Source organism: Aedes albopictus, chromosome 3, assembly GCF_035046485.1.
Source record: "Aedes albopictus strain Foshan chromosome 3, AalbF5, whole genome shotgun sequence".
NCBI lineage: Eukaryota > Metazoa > Arthropoda > Insecta > Diptera > Culicidae > Aedes > Aedes albopictus.
The window spans coordinates 143,306,796-143,324,103 of record NC_085138.1 but is presented as its reverse complement, the minus strand read 5'-3'; the positions used below and the strand labels follow the sequence as shown (position 1 = coordinate 143,324,103).

Sequence of the window (17,308 nt, the reverse complement as noted above, 5' to 3'; positions counted from 1 at the left end):
ACGCCAAGAGTTCGACGCATTACCCGTGTCAACACCGAAGCTCCATCAGTGCAGAAGATAGAAACAGCCATTCGTAGCATGCAATCGAACAGAGCCCCAGGGATCGATGGCATGTCAGCTGAGATGCTCACAGCTGACCCCGTAGTATCCACACAACTTCTGCATCAACTATTTTGCAACATATGGCAAACCGCGACATTTCCGACTGACTGGATGCAAGGCGTCTTAGTAAAGGTACCCAAAAAGGGTGACCTGACTGTATGCGATAATTGGCGGGGTTTTATTTGCCGTGCATCGTTCTCAAAGTCCTCTGCAAAGGGATCCTTAACCGGATACAGGAGAAGATTGATGCAACTCTCCGACGACAGCAAGCAGGATTCCGTGCCGGACGATCCTGTGTGGACCATATTGTCACGCTCCGTAACCATCCTGAAGCAAATCAATGAATTCCAAGAGTTTCTCTACCTGGTGTTCATTGATTACGAAAAAGATTTCGACCGTCTCAATTACGAAAACATGTGGGAAGCCCTTAAGACCAAAGGTGTCTCTGAGAAAATCATCGGCCTCATTGAAGCACAGTTCAGGGCATTATCGTGCAGATCACTGCACAACGGATTATGTCCGATCCCATCCGAGCCGTTGCTGGAGTCAGGCAAGGATGTATCCTATCACCGCCTCTGTTCCTCATCGTAATCGACGAGATCCTGGTAGGTGCGATTGATCGTGAACCAAATCGTGGGTTGCTGGGTAGCCCATTACCACTGAGCACCTAAATGACTCAGAATTGGCTGATGACGTTGATGACTTAGCTCAACGGCACTCTGATATGCAGAGTAAGCTTGATGATCTTGTCGATCGCTCTTTGGCGGCAGGTCTCACCATCAACGTCAACACGACCAAATCGTTGGATGTAAACAAGGTTAGCCATTCCAGCTACACGGTAGTTGGGCAAGCAGTGAAGAATATTGAAAGCTTCCAATATCTTGGTAGCCAAATGGCGGCCGATAGCGGCACCCAGATCAACATAGGTACACGGATCAAGAAAGCGATGGCTGCCTTTGCGAGTTCAAGAAATGTATTAGTCGACGCACCAAAATCCAAATTTTCAACTCGATGTGTATCAGCGAAGAACACTCAACGGCTACAGGTCAATAGATGCCTGCGGTATTTAATTCGTGCATGGTGGCCCGACAATTGGATTTCCAACGTGGAGCTTCATCGTCGATGTCATCAAAAGCCGATAGCAACAGAAGTTCGGGAGCGGAAGTGGATGTGGGTCGGCCACACTCTACGCAGGGAAACGAAATCTGCAAACAAGCGTTTCCAGCAGGACATCGTAGCAGAGGCAGACCCAGCGGTGCATGGCAGTGCAGTCTCAACAACAAAATAAAGCAAGTCGACAGAAATTTGACCTGGTCACAGGTCAAGGCGATGTGGTGGGCAATCGCTCAAGAAGAAGATCTTTCAATTCGGCCCTCTGCATCTCCGTGGGAGCTTGAGACTGAAAATAAGTAAGTGGTTAATGGCACGTGGCCTGTTGGAAGAGGTATTTCGAAAATTTGTTGAATAGTAGCAATGCATCAGCGCCCAAGAACAGTATCAACATAGTGGATGAACAATGGAATCATCAACACAGGATGAGATTTAGAAGGCCCTTAAGGAGCTTATAAACAGCAAGTCTGCTGTAAAGGACAAGAACTCGGTCAATCTTTATAAGCATAGAAGCGAGCAGCTACATCAATCAATCCATCACATTCTTGTAAAGATATGGAGGAAGAAGAATTGCCCACCAGCTGGTTGGAGGACTTATATTCGCAAGAAAGGTGCCCACGCCTTAATTGACGGGCTACATTCTTTGTACGCCATAGATGTAAGGCCATCGCATGCAGAGCTCTGAGTGTTGGCGTCAACTTGTGACGTAGTCGGGGTAACCCCAATTCAATGTGTCAATCGACCCTTACCGAGGAATGAGTAATCGAGGAGGTGAAAAAAAAAGCTCGATGTGGAGCGGACCTGGTGTGATGATTAGAACACTTGACTACCACGCCGAGGTCCTAGGATCGAGGAGTTCTTCCTTCGGAAAGGAAGTAAAGTGTGGGCCCCGAGATGAACTAGCCTAGGGCTAAAAATCTCGTAAATACAGATTAAAAAAGAAGCTCGATCGTTAACGGAGCCTGTGGGGTACCTGGGCTCCCCCACAGAATTTTGTCCCTTACCGCGTTAATTCAGGGCTCTGGCGTGGCGGACCTTTTTTTCCGTGCTACTCGTGGGGTTCAATGTGTCAAAACAAGAATAATAATCAGCAAAGTGGTAGGCTAACCCCTTCATGAGAAGCGGGCTGACTAGGCCTTCGTTAAGGAGAGCAGAAGAAGGTGTGTGCCAGCGTAGGTATCCTCGTTTCCTTCCCGACTAGTCTGTCGGATGAGGTATTGGACGGAGCGTGGTTGATGAGGGCCATCAACAAGACTGGAGATGGGCTGTCTGCGATGGAGGTGGCTGCGCGGTAGCTTGACTCCATGATTGACTTTGCGTCCTCGAAGTCCAACGTTAGCAAGATGATGCAACCTTACCGTTTGGAGCAAATTTATTGTTGGAAGTGTATGTCATACTGTTTTTTTCTATGCGGGATCATATGCATGAAAAAATGGCCTACGAAGCATCAGAATGTTTCGTTCAAATGAACATATTTCCCAAATTGGCAACCTTGTTTGTCAGCTGGTATGCTCATTCAATCTTGCGATTCGCGTTTCTCGTTTCTCCCTTGCGATACTTTGTAAACAACATTGCACAGCCTGAGCGTGATTTTAAAGTGAGTTGAAATATTGTTGGAGAAAATCATTTATTGCCTGGAAATGAAAACCATGAAAGTTGGTACTGCGAACGAAACGTTGGAGCTAGACGGGCTGAGTTTGCAACAAGTTATTGCGAACGTTAGATTGAGGATTTTGCTGTCACAGAAACGGATTCGGGAGACTTGTCAAGAGGTCTAAGCTCGGTGTAGTTTCTACTTCATGAATATTTTGCAATAGAGTGGGACGAGTCACTAGCGGCTCCAGAGCGCATGTTGCCCCTTCTTAATTAGCACTAGCGTATAAGGCAATCTAGCGTTCATCACCCTTCTCTCTCAAACAGTCACAGAAGATAGCAATTTTGACGTAGGACTACGTCTCTCTTTTCTATACCGGGTTTCATTCTAAATTTTCAGAAATCAGCCGCGTTACGTTTAAAGTGGAGATTTTGAGCGTTAATAGCTCAGCCATTTCTTGTTGAATTTTCAAAATTTTGGCACCAATCGATTGCAAATCTTTACACCAATTATGTCCAATAATAATATTTGCTGTTTTTCAATAACAAACTATTGAAAAATTGGGAAAAGTGAACCCATGTTTATTCCAGCCAATCACGATCGAGCACATTTTGGAGCACATTTTGGATGCTCCCGTCGAATATAAAAGCTACTGCTTCTTCGCATCTTCCCTCATTTGCCTTTGTCGTCTCGAGGTGAACGCATCGAACGAGAGCTGCCCACTTTCTTCGTTTGCGTTTTCGCTCATTATTCTTTGACGACCGTGTTGGTTCGGCGTCGGTGGTTGTCGGCAAGGGTGCTGTTGCACATTCGCCTTCTAACCGTCTAACGCGGCAGACGAAGGAAAGAATACGTTTCATCGATTGCTCGGCGGTGGTGGCAGAGGCAGCAAAATCCACAGAAAGATCAGCGACATACGAATTTGCGAGTTGCGTCGCTGTCCTCGGGGCTCGGCCCTTTCGCCGATTGATTGGCGGTGGCGCATTGATGATAGCATCAGGAACATCCAGGGCAACAAGCGGCGGGCCAATTTTCGACGGCGTTCAGCATTCAGCACGGAGGAATCCAACACGCATTGCGTGGCATGATAAATTCATGTCATTTTTTGTCTAAAATCTTTCAATATTCAATCGGTTCTTTTCAGGACCATAGAAAATTATTCATCAAGAGTTGTGAATCAGATAATTATTTCATTCCATCATGGATCGGTAAAAGTGTGGTGCAACCGAAAAGTGAAAGATTGAATGCTTGGTGGCCCCGCAAGAATGATGATGCCGGTCACTAATGGTTCCATCCGGAATTTATCAACCCTATCCGAACCATTTTTCGTGAAACATCGATAAATTATAACGTTGTTCGAGTTAAAATGATCTTAACCTTACAATATTTTGATTACTTTATTCGTTAAATGGAAATTTTCTCATTTCTCGGTTGATTAACCGTTTCAAGCGTCTGGTGCATGCGGGGCGGGTCATGCAAATAAAATATACTGAAAAGCCAGCCGAATGGGAGGAGCTTCATCTGCTAATCTAGGGCATAAAAGCTGCTCCCTCTGATTTCTTTCGTCATTTTGATCATCAGTTTTCCTCTACCTCTCGTACGCGACGGACGTGAAGTGTAAAGCGGGAAAAGTTTATTGCAGTGAAAGTTGTACAGTCGGCAAATGGCCCGCCGGCGTAAGAAGACAAACGTGTCCATCAACACCACGGTCAGTTCACCAGAGCTGACACAAGCGAAGAAGAAGAAGCCTCTGCGGATGGAGAAGAAGCAGCCGGACGACGACGAAGCATCCGTCGTCGAGACGCTACTGTCGCAAAACCGGTACAGTACCGGTGGAACGGCGGTAAACGACAGCGATTTGGGTGATTTCGGCGAAGTACCGGAGGAAGAGTTCCAACAGGGTGGCCATCCACCAACCAAGCAAGCTGCGGCAACCGCCGCGGAAAAGATGAAGCTGCCACCTCTGGTGGTGAAAAAGGTGCCTCTGGACAAGTTGTCCAGCAAAATCGCAGCGCTCAATGTGTCGGCTGAGTACAAACTCACGCGCGTCGGCACGAAGGTGATGGTGTACACAAAGCCGGAGTACGACCGTGTGTGCACTCTCCTGAAGGATTCCAAGGTGGAATTTTTCACGCACGATATTCCCGGGGAAAAGCCGTTCAAGGCTGTCATCCGGGGGTTACCAAACACCGATCCCAACAAAATCGAGGAAGAGCTGCGGAGCCGGTACAAGTTGGCCCCAACTGCCGTCTATCGAATCACACGGAGGGACGAAACGGAGAAGCAGTACAAGGATGTAGTCTTTCTAGTGCATTTCCGGAAAGGAACGGTAACTTTGAACGCACTACAAGCAGTTCGCACAATCCGCTCCATCATCGTCACCTGGGAGCGCTACCACGGCGGCCGCCGTGATGTAACGCAGTGTCAGCGGTGCCTCAACTTTGGACACGGCACCCGCAACTGCCACCTCCATCCACGGTGTGGCATTTGCGCTGACAAACACGCTACTATCAACTGTCCTCTGAACGGAGCTGCGTCCGACGACGCGGTTACGTTCAAGTGTGCCAATTGTGGTGATGCTCATCAGGGCTCTGACCGGCGGTGCCCCAAACGTGAGGAGTTCAAGCGCATCCGGAAACAGGCGTCCACAACTAACCAGCCGGGCCGTAGGAAGGAGAAGGCGCCGACCTTCAGAGCGGAAGATTTTCCGCCACTAAACGCGGCTGAAACGATTCAACCAAGCTCACGGCCGGCTCCTGTCTGGCCACGCCGAAACCCCCCTTCGGCAATCGCTGGTGCTGCGCAACCAGATCAGCCATTCATCCAGGCCGATGATGACTCCCTGTTTTCCGACGAGGAGCTGGTCATCCTGGTCACTGAAGTCCTGATGATCAAGCGATCGTGCAGGACTCGTTCGGAGCAGCTACGCACTGTCGTTTCCATCATCGGTAAGTATGGGAACTAAGCCGATTAACATCGTTACTTGGAACGCTTGCTCATTACGGGCAAAACAAATCGAGCTTGCCGATTTTGTTAGCAAGCACAGCATAGACGTGGGACTAATTTCCGAGACCCACCTAAAATCCGGCGACAGCTTTTGGCTGCCAGAACACAACATTATCCGGCTTGATCGCACCAGCTCGAAGGGGGGCGGTGTTGCGATCGTGATCAAGAAAGGCATCAGATACACCATCCTTCCACATGTTCGTGCCTCTGTTATTGAGGCCCTCAGTGTGGAGGTAGAATCAACGTTGGGAAGCATTCGGTTCATCGCCGTCTACTGTCCACGGCAGTGTACCGACCGAAATGGCCTGAGCTCCAAGTTCAAGCAGGATCTGACAGCCATTACTGGAACAAGCTCCCGCTTCGTCGTTGGAGGAGACCTCAATGCCCGCCACGAGCTTTGGGGAAACTACCGGCAGAACCAGAATGGTCGGTTACTATTCGATCACGCCCAACATGGACTGTACACGGTGCACAATCCGGACGAACCAACCTTCATCTCACCGGCAGGAAGTCCATCCATCCTGGACCTCTTTTTGTCAAATGTGGATGTCACCAAACCGGTGGCGCAGAACGATCTCAGCTCCGACCACCAACCGGTGGTAGCTCAAGTCAAGGCCAACGTGATTGCTGCCCCACTGTACCAGCGGAAAGACTACCACCACGTCAACTGGGTGGTCTTCGCTCGAATGGTGGACCAGAACATCGAGGAGAATCCGACGCTCGATACCGAGGAGGACATCGACCGGGCCCTGGAGGGTCTTCAGCGGGCCATATCCGTGGCAGACGAGGCATGCATCCGACGTGTACCTGTTAGGGGTAAGTTTGTTGCCATTGACTCTCACACCCAGCTTATGATAAGATTGCGCAATATTCGTAGACGGCAGTTCCAAAGGACTGGAGATCTCAGAAAGAAACAGGAGATGGCCGATCTGAATAGGCAGATCGCTTCCAGAATGGCCACCCTCCGAAACAACAGTTTCGAACACCTCATCAAAAACCTCGATGATCGTTCCAGGCCATTCTGGAAGGTAGCCAAGGTTCTGAGATCTCATCCGAAGCCGGTTCCTCCTCTAAAGGTCGATGGTTCACTGCTGATTTCCCCGCCAGAGAAGGCGAACGCGATCGGCGATCATATTGCGTCATCGCATCTGCTCGGGTCGCAAATAAGAAGTCCACTCGAAGACGAAGTTGCACAATGTGTCCAAAACCTAGCTGCCTCCCCTTGTGTTCTCCCTCCAGAGGAAAGAGTTACTCCACAACAAATTTGCTCAGCGCTGAAATACACCAAAAATATGAAGGCTCCCGGGTTTGACGGAATCTTCAACCTCGTTCTCAAACGGCTGAACACAAAGGTCTATGACCTACTAAGTGCTGTCTTCAACAGGTGCTTGGAACTGCACTACTTTCCAAGTGCCTGGAAGATGGCCAAGATCATTCCAATCCGCAAACCCGGGAAGGACCCAACATCGCCTACTAGCTACAGACCGATCAGCCTACTTTCAGCGCTGAGCAAATTGTTTGAGAAGCTCATCCTCAACCGCCTAAATACCTTTGTCGAGGAGCAAAACATCATCCTGCCTGAACAGTTTGGGTTCAGGAAGGGGCATTCCACCACCCACCAACTGGTGAGGGTGATGAATACCATACGAAGTAACAAGGCTGTATCTAAGTCCACTGCCATGGCATTGTTAGACGTCGAAAAGGCGTTTGACAATGTCTGGCACGACGGGCTTATATACAAGCTTTGTAACTTCAACTGTCCACCATATCTTGTGAAAATCATTTGCAGCTATCTTCAGCATAGGTCATTCAGGGTATCATTGAATGGCTGCTTATCGAACGCGTTCACCATCCCTGCCGGCGTGCCGCAAGGCAGCCTGTTAGGCCCATTGCTATACAGCATTTACACCTCCGACATTCCTCCCCTTGGAGATGGCTGTGTGTTCTTTCTGTTCGCAGACGACACTGCCATATCCGTCAAGGGGAGAATGCCTCGCGAAATCACCAATAAGCTACAACGATGCCTCGATGCCTTTGCTGAATATGCTGCAACATGGAAGATCAAGATAAATGCCTCAAAAACCCAAGCAATAATGTTCCTCCATAGGCAATCCCCAAAACTAAAACCTCCTCCAACTTGTACGGTAGTTATGAACGGAACAAGGGTCGAATGGTCCGCCGAAGTACTGTATCTGGGTCTGCTGTTTGACGAGAAGCTTCTCTTCCGTGCTCATGTGCAGAAAATGCTGGTTAAATGCTCCACCTTGATTAAGAGTTTGTATCCGCTCATCTGTCGTCGATCCCGGCTTTCAAGGACCAACAAACTGGCGGTCTACAAGCAAATTATTGCCCCTGCGATCTTCTATGCTGCTCCGGTGTGGGAGTCATGTGCACAAACACATAGGAACAAAATACAAGTTGCTCAGAACAGAGCCCTTAGGATGATTCTTGATCGCCCCTACGACTCAAGAACAACAGACCTCCATCAAGAGGCGAACTTAACAAAAATAGATGACCGAATAGGAGAGATAAAAACCAAATTTATAGAGAAATGTAATGTCTCCGAGTACGCTCTGATAAGCGATTTGTATATAGTAGAATAGGTTGTATATAGTGTAAATAGTAGTTTCTAAGTTGTATATAGTAGTAATAAGTAGTTTTAGAATTTTACAAACAAACCAATCCCATCAAAAGATGGTCAAAACAAACAAGACTTAAGTCAAAATAATGTAAATATTAACTTTTTATAAAAATAACTAAAGATGAAAAGAGAAATCTGTATCACTTGAAATGTAAAACATGTAATGTAAATACGAAAACTGAAATAAAGATCAATTTAATCAAAAAAATCTTTCGTCATTTTCGTTGGATCAGTCAAGCAGGGTGGATGTCACCTCCACACCTGAGCACTACCCATCGGCGACTCTCGGCTATCGTGCTGATAGCGTCATGAATCTTATCCACGGCAGAAAGCGGCCTACCAATTTTCGGTGGCATCCTGCAGGATTAGCACGGAGAAAACCAACACGCATTGCGTGGCAAGGCGGTTTCATGCCATTTTCTTCCTGAAATCGTTACTTTATCAAACGGTCCTTATCAGGATCACCAAAAAATGATTCTTCAAGAGTTGTAAATCAGATAATTTTACTCCATCAATCGAGAAAAGTGTGGTTCACCCGAAAAATGAATGATTGAATTCCGGCCACTAATGGTTCCACCCAGAATTCAGCAACGCATTACCCTATCAGAACTATTTTCCGTAAAACATTGTTTAACTCTAACAATTTTCGAATTAAAATGATCTAAATCATCCAATATTTTGTTTACTTTAACGCTTAATGAAATTTTTTTCCATTTCTGGGTTGATTAATCGTTTGAAGCGTCTGAAGCAGGCGGGGCGGGCCATTCAAATGAAATATTCTGGAAAGCCAGCCGAATGGGAGGAGCTGCATCTGCTAATCTAGGGGTATAAAAGCTGTTCCCTCTGATTTCTTTCTGGATTCCGCCAGACTGAAAAAATGTCGAATGTCGGGTTAAAGTCGGGTCAATTTTTATCGAATGTTGGGCCACTGTTGGACCAACATCGATCAACTATTGGGTCTATGTTAGGTTTGCTGGCTAAAATCAAAATAGGTGAATGATAGGTTGATGTCGGGTTTGACGTCATCAACTATGGTAAAAGCTTTAAACCTACAACGCCACAAATTTATGCTTCCTAGCTGGGGCTCAATTGAATGATGTGCCTTGACTGAGGCTGGAGCTGAAAATTAGTAAAAGCTCGAGATCAGTCTTACCCAACCAATCACAATCAAGCATAGTTCTGTGAGGCGACACGACGAAACTTATATAAGTGGTGCACACACTCATTTCGATCATTTCATCGGCACACACAGCAGCGGACGGACAGCACCGAGCGGCAGCAAGATCCCAAAAAAGATCCGCTTCAACGGATGAGCAAGCGGGTGGCACCGCCCTCTGTCCAATGAAGCCTCGATTCTTTTCGGATCAATCGGTGGTGGCGGCATGGGTGGCAATGAATTATACCAAAATGGTTCTTTTAAGGGCCCCAAAGCTTCCGAAAGAGTTATTTGGAGCATTATTCAATTATTTCTAAAAATTCAACTAATTCTAATTTTTATAGTTTAGTTTATCGATAAAGTTTAATTTTTATACTAAATATACACCGCTGTATATTTGGTATTTGAAATTCCAAATTTACTGTCAATGTCATTCCAATCGAGTAGGATACCTGTCAAATGCGCTTTAAGGTTGAAGGATTCGTCATTGACATAATCGTCATCATTGAAAGTTCGAAAGCAGTTTTCTCATTCTAAACTGAAATTTCTGCAGTGAAAATAAGTTCACTGTACTCCAATCTTCAGCCGCAATACAGTGAATACATTTTCACTGCGGAAATTTCAGCTTTGTACGAGAAAACTGCTTTCGAATTTTCAATGATGACGATTATTTCAATGACGAATCCTTCAACTTTAAAGGCATTGCTCGGCAGCATCATCGTCATGATACGGGAATCATCATTACCAGCAACAATCGCCAGATTTCGAGTCTTTAGCATATAGTGATTTTACTCTGGCCGTTATTTTTGCTGAATAGATACACGTTTACTTCATCTGTGAGCCCCAAATTCTTTATTATGCGTTAAAAATTAGTCCTACGTCAACATTGCGGTTATGTCTCAGACATTACACACTCCTAGTTTTTTGTTTAATATTTTCATAGGGAAACGTTTCCGTATGAAAACAAACCTATCCTTCTCGGGAGCGTAACAGAGAAATGATCAAACGTCAGATAGCCTTATATAGTATGTGCACGGTGATCGGCAAATGGACAGAGGAGGGCAAAATGTGCTCTGGTATCGCTAGAGAGACAAGTAATGAATCTGCTATAAATATTACGTAAAGTAGTTCGTAGATGGAAAGCATGGAAAAAGCGTGACGCTTCTGTAGAGCCACGGCATTCCGAACCATATTTAGAAAGCTGTCAATTTCTGAAGAAAACATGACAACTTTTTTTTTTAGTTTTCTCCTTGGAGTTTGAAAATCTAGTCAGATAGAACTAAATATAGACAATTTAGCTCTCCATTTGTTCTGCAATTCTTGGTTTTGGATTTCCTCTGAATTAATATAAAAAGTTTTTTAATTAGCTTAGACCGCATCCTGAGATCAGACTCACCTGTCTTTAGTTGAAAGAAAGGAAAAACTTCATCCTTTTCTATGTCCAACAATGACTGAGCGAAAAAATATACTATCGCCAAACCAATGATCAAACCTAATATTTTAATATTTTTTGAAACATCTAAATTTAAGAAAAAATACAAAAATGTACGTGTTTAACTTTTTTTAATTATGTAAAAGAAGATTGGGTGTGTTGTAAAATTGATATTTTAATTTATCTTTAATTAATTTGAAATTATATGTACCGAATTACAATACTTATCACGCATGGAATGGTATCGTAAAATGGAACACATGTTTTTGTGCCACACACACAACTAAGCAGATTCACAAACACAAAACAAATCAATGATTATTAAATAAAACTAAGAACAAAAAGATGAAGAAGACATCCAAAACAAGATTACGAATCCTTCAACCTTAAGAAGATTTCCCCCTCCATCCCATTGCTTAAAAAAAAAAACAAAAAAAAAACATGATTTGCAGTTGTTGGCAGATTTGTACTGTTGAGGTCAACATCTATGTGGTTCAACATTTGAACCGTAAAATTTTGATGAATTCACAGAGTTCTAAAGCATAGATTGTAAGCACAGTGACGCAACTATAGATGATTATAGCAAATGGTTTAACTAATATGACATTCATTTCGCCTAAATGAGCCGCCGAACGAATACTCTACCTTGGTTGGTCGTGCTCTGGGTGACTCCACTGACGATGCTGGGTGCCGCCGCTATCATAGCTGCTGCCGCAGCACTACTGGTCGTTGTGGTCGCCGTCGTTGTCGCTGCACTCGCCCCGTTCATCGTTCGCTCGGTTGGCATCCTTAGCGGTGAGTCATCGGCGACCTTCCCTGCGCCCAGGTCGTCGTCCATCAGCTGGGCACTGGGCCGCCTCCGGATGGGACTCAGCGTGGTTTCCACCAGGGTGGGATCGTTTTCATGCTGCCGGGCAGCTTTCCGCCACTTGTTGCCCCACTTGCTTGCTGCGGTAATTTTCTGCATGGTTAGCTGCGTGAGGTTCCGTTCGCTGTTGTGCTTCCAGCGGGTGGCCGCCGGCGGTAGGGCAGCACACTTCTTGAACGGGCTCGAGTTGGGACTGGTGCTTGTGGAGCTGGAGGAACTTGTTTCGTCGTAGCTCTGCGAGGAAGCACAGGGCGCTTTGGCGGTGGGTTTCGGGGGATTCTCGAACCCTAGGGTTGTTTTGGACTTGGAGTGCTTTTTGGGTGACTCGCTTTCGAGCGGGAGGTTGAGGGTGATTTGTTTGTCCCGTTCTTTACGGTTGCTGAGTTCTTTGGCTGTTTTGGGCAGCACTTTGATGGGGGTTTTGAGCTGGTTTTGGACCTCCTTTTGAACGGAGTGCACGACGCTGGACGCGCGGTTGAGGTTGTTGACGTGTTTGGGTCGGTTGAGCACGGTGGTTTCGGATTTCTTGCGGGTGAGCTTCTTGGAGACTTCTTCAAGTTTTTCCGAGTCGCCGGTAGATGGCACGTAGGAGCGTTTGATCTTCTCGTTGGTGGTGGAGCACTTGGTACTGACAGTGTCCGAGGTTTTGGTTTTGATTTTGGTGTGGGTGTGGTCAGTCTTTTTGGTGGTTTCGGTGTACAAGCCGTTGATTGAGGTCGATGCGGTACTAATGTCGGGTGTGGGCATTGGGTTGATAGGGATGTGTTTGGATGTGTGTTTCGGGGTGATGGGATGAGAAGGATCTCGAGGTTTTTGCGGTTGTAGTGTTTTGTTGGAAGAAAGGGGAATTTCTTGTAGGGAAGGAGTTGGAGTTAGTTCCATGATTGGCGTTTTGGGAGAAGGAGGAACAGGAGACATCTGTATATTGGGTGGGGTTGGGGGTGCAGGAAACGTTTTACTAGGGGTTTGAGCCTTGGCTTGACAGTAGAAACATGTTTCAGATTGGTTCCCGTTGTGCTTGTGCAGTTCGGGGTTACAGAAACAACAACTGCTGCAGGTCTCTGAAGTTTTCGGAGCATCTTCGCTCATCGCTGGAGTTCTTGCGGCTGTAACAGCTGGGATGTGGTGACTGTCGAGCGTATCGGCTGATGTGAGATTTGTCCGATCATCTGCTTTCAGTTCATGCCGTACGAGTTCATGGTTGTCAAAAGTAGCGTTCAAGATGGCAGATCGAAGAGATCCATGTGATCTATCGGTTAGTTGTCCGAATAAACTTTGGTGGTTGTTGTCTGTAAGTGGTGTCCGGTGTATTGATGTTTCGTAGTACTCGATTTTGGATTGTATGACCTTGCAGTCAGCCGTTTCGTAGACATGCCATGCGTTTTCCTCTCGGATCTGGTGGTAAGGATACAATGATTCGTTGCAATCACAAGAGTTGTCTACGTTTACCTCTTTCACTGAGTCTGCCGTGGACTTCAGTTCATTGATGCTGTGAGCTCCATGTTTGGTTGATTTGATTCCTGTTTCAATCTGCACTGGAATAGCAATTTCACGTGACGTATTCGTGTCTTCGTGTCTTAATGGCGAAGGTTTCATATTGAGACTGTCGGTGAAACAGGATTCATCTGAAAATTCGCCACTGGTCAGTTTTCGATTGCATCCGTTGGAGTAGGTCGCAACTGCTAGATGATTAGCGTTACTACGGAGAGATCGTGCGACCGTTGGAATGAGTTCGTTGCTGTTGGCAAACTGTGTAGCCCCAATGGCACTGTTACAGCTATTGTAAGATCCGACCGTAGCCGCGGTCGATCTTACATGATCAACAGACACTACCGATCCGGCGGTTAACGTCGCCGGCGTAACGCTGATATTTACACTTTGATGGTGATGAAAGTGATCAACAATGTGATTCTGGGTGTCATGCCGTATAACTCTGCTATCACAGTCGCGTGCAATGTTGCCAGTTACGATGGTTTTAACAATATTTCTACGCTCATGCTGTTTAGCGGCTAGGTTGGAATGGTGATGGCCATTGACTTCTAGTGCTCCGTTCACCGCTACCGGTGGACGGTGAACGTCTGAAAAATGGGTGATGCGTGTATATTACAGATGCTTTCAAGGATTGTGATGCAGGAAGAAACTCAAACGGAATAACTCAACTCATAGAATTTTATTACAATAGTATAGAGCTACAAAAACTTGCAATCTACAATGTATCGTTTAACTCAAAATCTATACAATCTCATCTCAACTAACAAGCAAGTTACGACTAGATACCAGAAATCTACATTCGTTTGGTTCAAAAATGTCCTGAAATATAGAAGAAAACATAGTTGATCGAGTAGTTGCTTGTATCTACAATCTCTGGAAAGCGGGTGCTGTTATCACATTTTAGTATACATACAAAACTACAAACTACGCTACACAACAATCATTACATGAAAGAAAAAACGAAAAATCAGCGTTCCAGTAAAGTGCAACAAACTAAACCACGTTAGACCTGAAATGAAAATTGAAAAAATAAACAAAAAACGAACAAATGAACAGCCTAGTAAAACAGAGAGATAACATTGATTAAGGACGACCGGATTATGCGCGACAAGTTATAATTCAGCCAAACGAAACCAGGTTAACTCCCAGCATGTGTTGGTTGACCTAGTCTAAAACTGTGTTCCGAAAAACTTTCTCCATTGCTGGAAGCTCCACTCCGTCTCTCCAAGTAAATGTAGGAATTGTCTCCTGGCACGCATTAGCTATAGATGCGAAGCCGCTGGAAACGGAAACTACGACTTTCCTAATTTAAAACCGGCGATGGTGGCGGCGGCAGCAACGACGAAGCACCACCATAAAACTGCCTGAGTGAAATGTACTCCAACAAACTTTTTGCTTTGCTCAGCTCAACACTCTGGCTTGGCGAGCTTGGGTGTTTTCGGCCGTTTGTTTCCGTTTAGTTTAGAGAGAGCTAGAGGCTAAAGGAAACTTTTACATTCGTATTTCATACTCGGTGTGCAGGAACGAAGAAGTGAGCTCCTTGACACAAAAATTCGCTATCATCCGGCTTGAAGCCCTTTTGAAATGTTGGAGCCGAAATATGGAAAAGCGCCATTGCGAATACTGAAAATGGGTGATTGGACTGGCCCGCGGGTCAAGCTCAATGTTGATTAAGTAATCAGGTAAAAGGTTTATCAAACAAATTTCAAATAATGGTCAAGCACCCTTAGCAAATGTGTACCTACTAGCTTTTATTACTAAACGCAACACGATGTAATTGCTTATAATTATAGATAGTAGAGTAAACATAGATCCGTGTTGATGAATCCGTTGTATCCATACGAACTGTCAAAATCTGTATCAAAACGAGCATGACGTCACGATTTGGACAACATCAATGGAGCGCATGACGTCATATTCAACCGTCGCACTTTTGAAAATAACTACTTACACGCTTGAAACATTTTAGTCAGCGGTGTGCGGATCTATGTTTACTCTACTATCTATACTTATAATGACATTACATTCTAACACCATTATTTAACCTTTCAGCAGTCACGCTGTAGTATTTTGTACAATATGTACGCTTAAAAAGCTCGCCTGATCTACATAAATCTATTTGATGCTTGTAGCGGTGACCAATTTCTGGAATATTAAGGATTTTTATTTATTCGTGCATTATTTTACTCTGATTTGTTGTCAATGTCTACAAAACATTCATAAGAAATTATAGCTGAACTGTTTTGGAAATTACAAACTATTTTGAGACTAACCAACAATTTCCTAATTCCTGTATGCGTCCACTAGAAGAATTCTTTCCGAAATTCTTGAAATAATTCAAAAAAATCATCACGTACTTCTGGAGAAGTTCTTGGGTACATTACTGAAAATAGATTTGAAGGATTTCTGAAATTTCCTAGGGAACTCCTGAATGAGTTTTTGAAGAGAGCCTGAGAGGAATTTCCGAAGAAATCATATGAGGAATTCCTGGAGCAATCCCTGGAAGACTTACTGGTTAAATCCCTGAAAAAAAACCTGGATGAATCCCTGGAGCAATTCCTACAGGAATGCCTCGTGGGGAATTCCCGGAGGAAATCCCGGAGGCATCCCTGGAAGAATTTCTGAAAGTATACTTGGAGGAATTCCAGGATAATTTATGGGAGGAATACCTAGAGAAATGTCTGAAGAGATCTCATGAGGAAACCCTAGACGAAATCCTTGATAAATTTCTAGAGGATTCCTTGGAGGATACTTTGGAGAAATTACTGGAGGAATTCTGGCAGGAATCCCTAGAAAAATTTCAGAAGAAATCTCTTGAGGAATTCCTAGAGGAAATCTTGAAGAAATTTCTGAAGAAGTCTTCAGAGGAATTCTTGGAGAAATCCCTGAAGGAACTCCTGGAGGAATCCCTGGAGCAATTCCTGGGGAAATCTCTAGAGAGAATCTTGGAGGAATGCCTGGAGAAAAATCTGAACAAATTCTTGGCGTAATTCCTGGAGGAGTTCTTGGATGAGACCCAGAAGGAATTCCTGGAGAAATTTCTGGACGAATTTCTTGGATGAGTTCTTGGAGCAATCCCTGGAAGAATTCCTGGAGGAATTCCTGGAGAAATCTCCAGAGGAATTCTGGGAGGAATTGGTGGAGAAATTACTGAAAAAACCTTGAGAAATTCCAGGAGGATTTCCTGGAAGAACTCTTGAAGGATTTTCTGGAGGGTTCCCAGGAGGAATATCTGGAAATATCCCTAGAGAAATTCGTGTAGAAATCCCTGAAGCAATTCTTGGAGGAATGTCTGGAAGAATCCCTGAAAAATTCCTGGAGAGTTTCTTGAAAGAATCTCTGAAGAAATCCCTAGAGGATTGCCTGGAGAAATTCCTGGACGAATTGCTGACATAATTTCTAAAGGATGTTAGGAGCAATTCCCGAAGAAATTCCTGGAGAAGTTGCCGAAGAAATTCCTGGAAAAAATCCTGGAGGAACACTTGGAGGAATTCTTAGATATTGCTTTGGGAGTTGCTGGATTTCTAGAGTAATTCTTGAAAGAATTTCTGGATGAATTTCTAGAGGAATCTCCATTTCTATTTCTGTTTTTTTTCTATCTCTGTAGAAATATCTTGAGAAATTTATGGAGGAATTTCTAGTGTGGAATTCATGGAGAAATCCTCGAAGGAATTCCTGAAGGAATCCTTGGGGGAATCCTTGAAAAAAAAATGTGAAGAAATCCCTGAAATATTCCTGGAGGTATTCCTGGAAGATTTTCTGAAAAAATCTCTAGAGGATTTTCTGAGGAAATTCTGGAAAAATTACTGGAGGAATTCTGGCAGGAATCCCTAGATAAAAATCAGGAGAAATCTATGGAGGAATTCCCAGAGGAAATCTTGAAGAAATTTCTGAAGGAGTCTTCGGAG

General features: G+C 44.9%; 1 protein-coding gene across 17 annotated transcripts in view; it reads right to left on the bottom strand.

Moving 5' to 3' along the window:
- The window catches only part of LOC109424083 (uncharacterized), a 638,365-nt gene that overhangs the window by 16,321 nt on the left and 604,736 nt on the right, over positions 1–17,308 (bottom strand). For 15 of the 17 annotated variants that reach the window (XR_009995716.1, XM_062842966.1, XM_062842968.1 and 12 more), the window contains one exon: positions 11,687–13,987. Coding sequence is in view for 16 of the 17 variants with exons in the window: in XM_062842966.1 (XP_062698950.1) it covers positions 11,687–13,987 (2,301 nt within the window). In the remaining variant the exon portion in view is untranslated. The remainder of the gene's footprint in view (positions 1–11,686; positions 13,988–17,308) is intronic. The other 2 variants (XM_062842971.1, XM_062842972.1) reach the window with 2 other exon arrangements.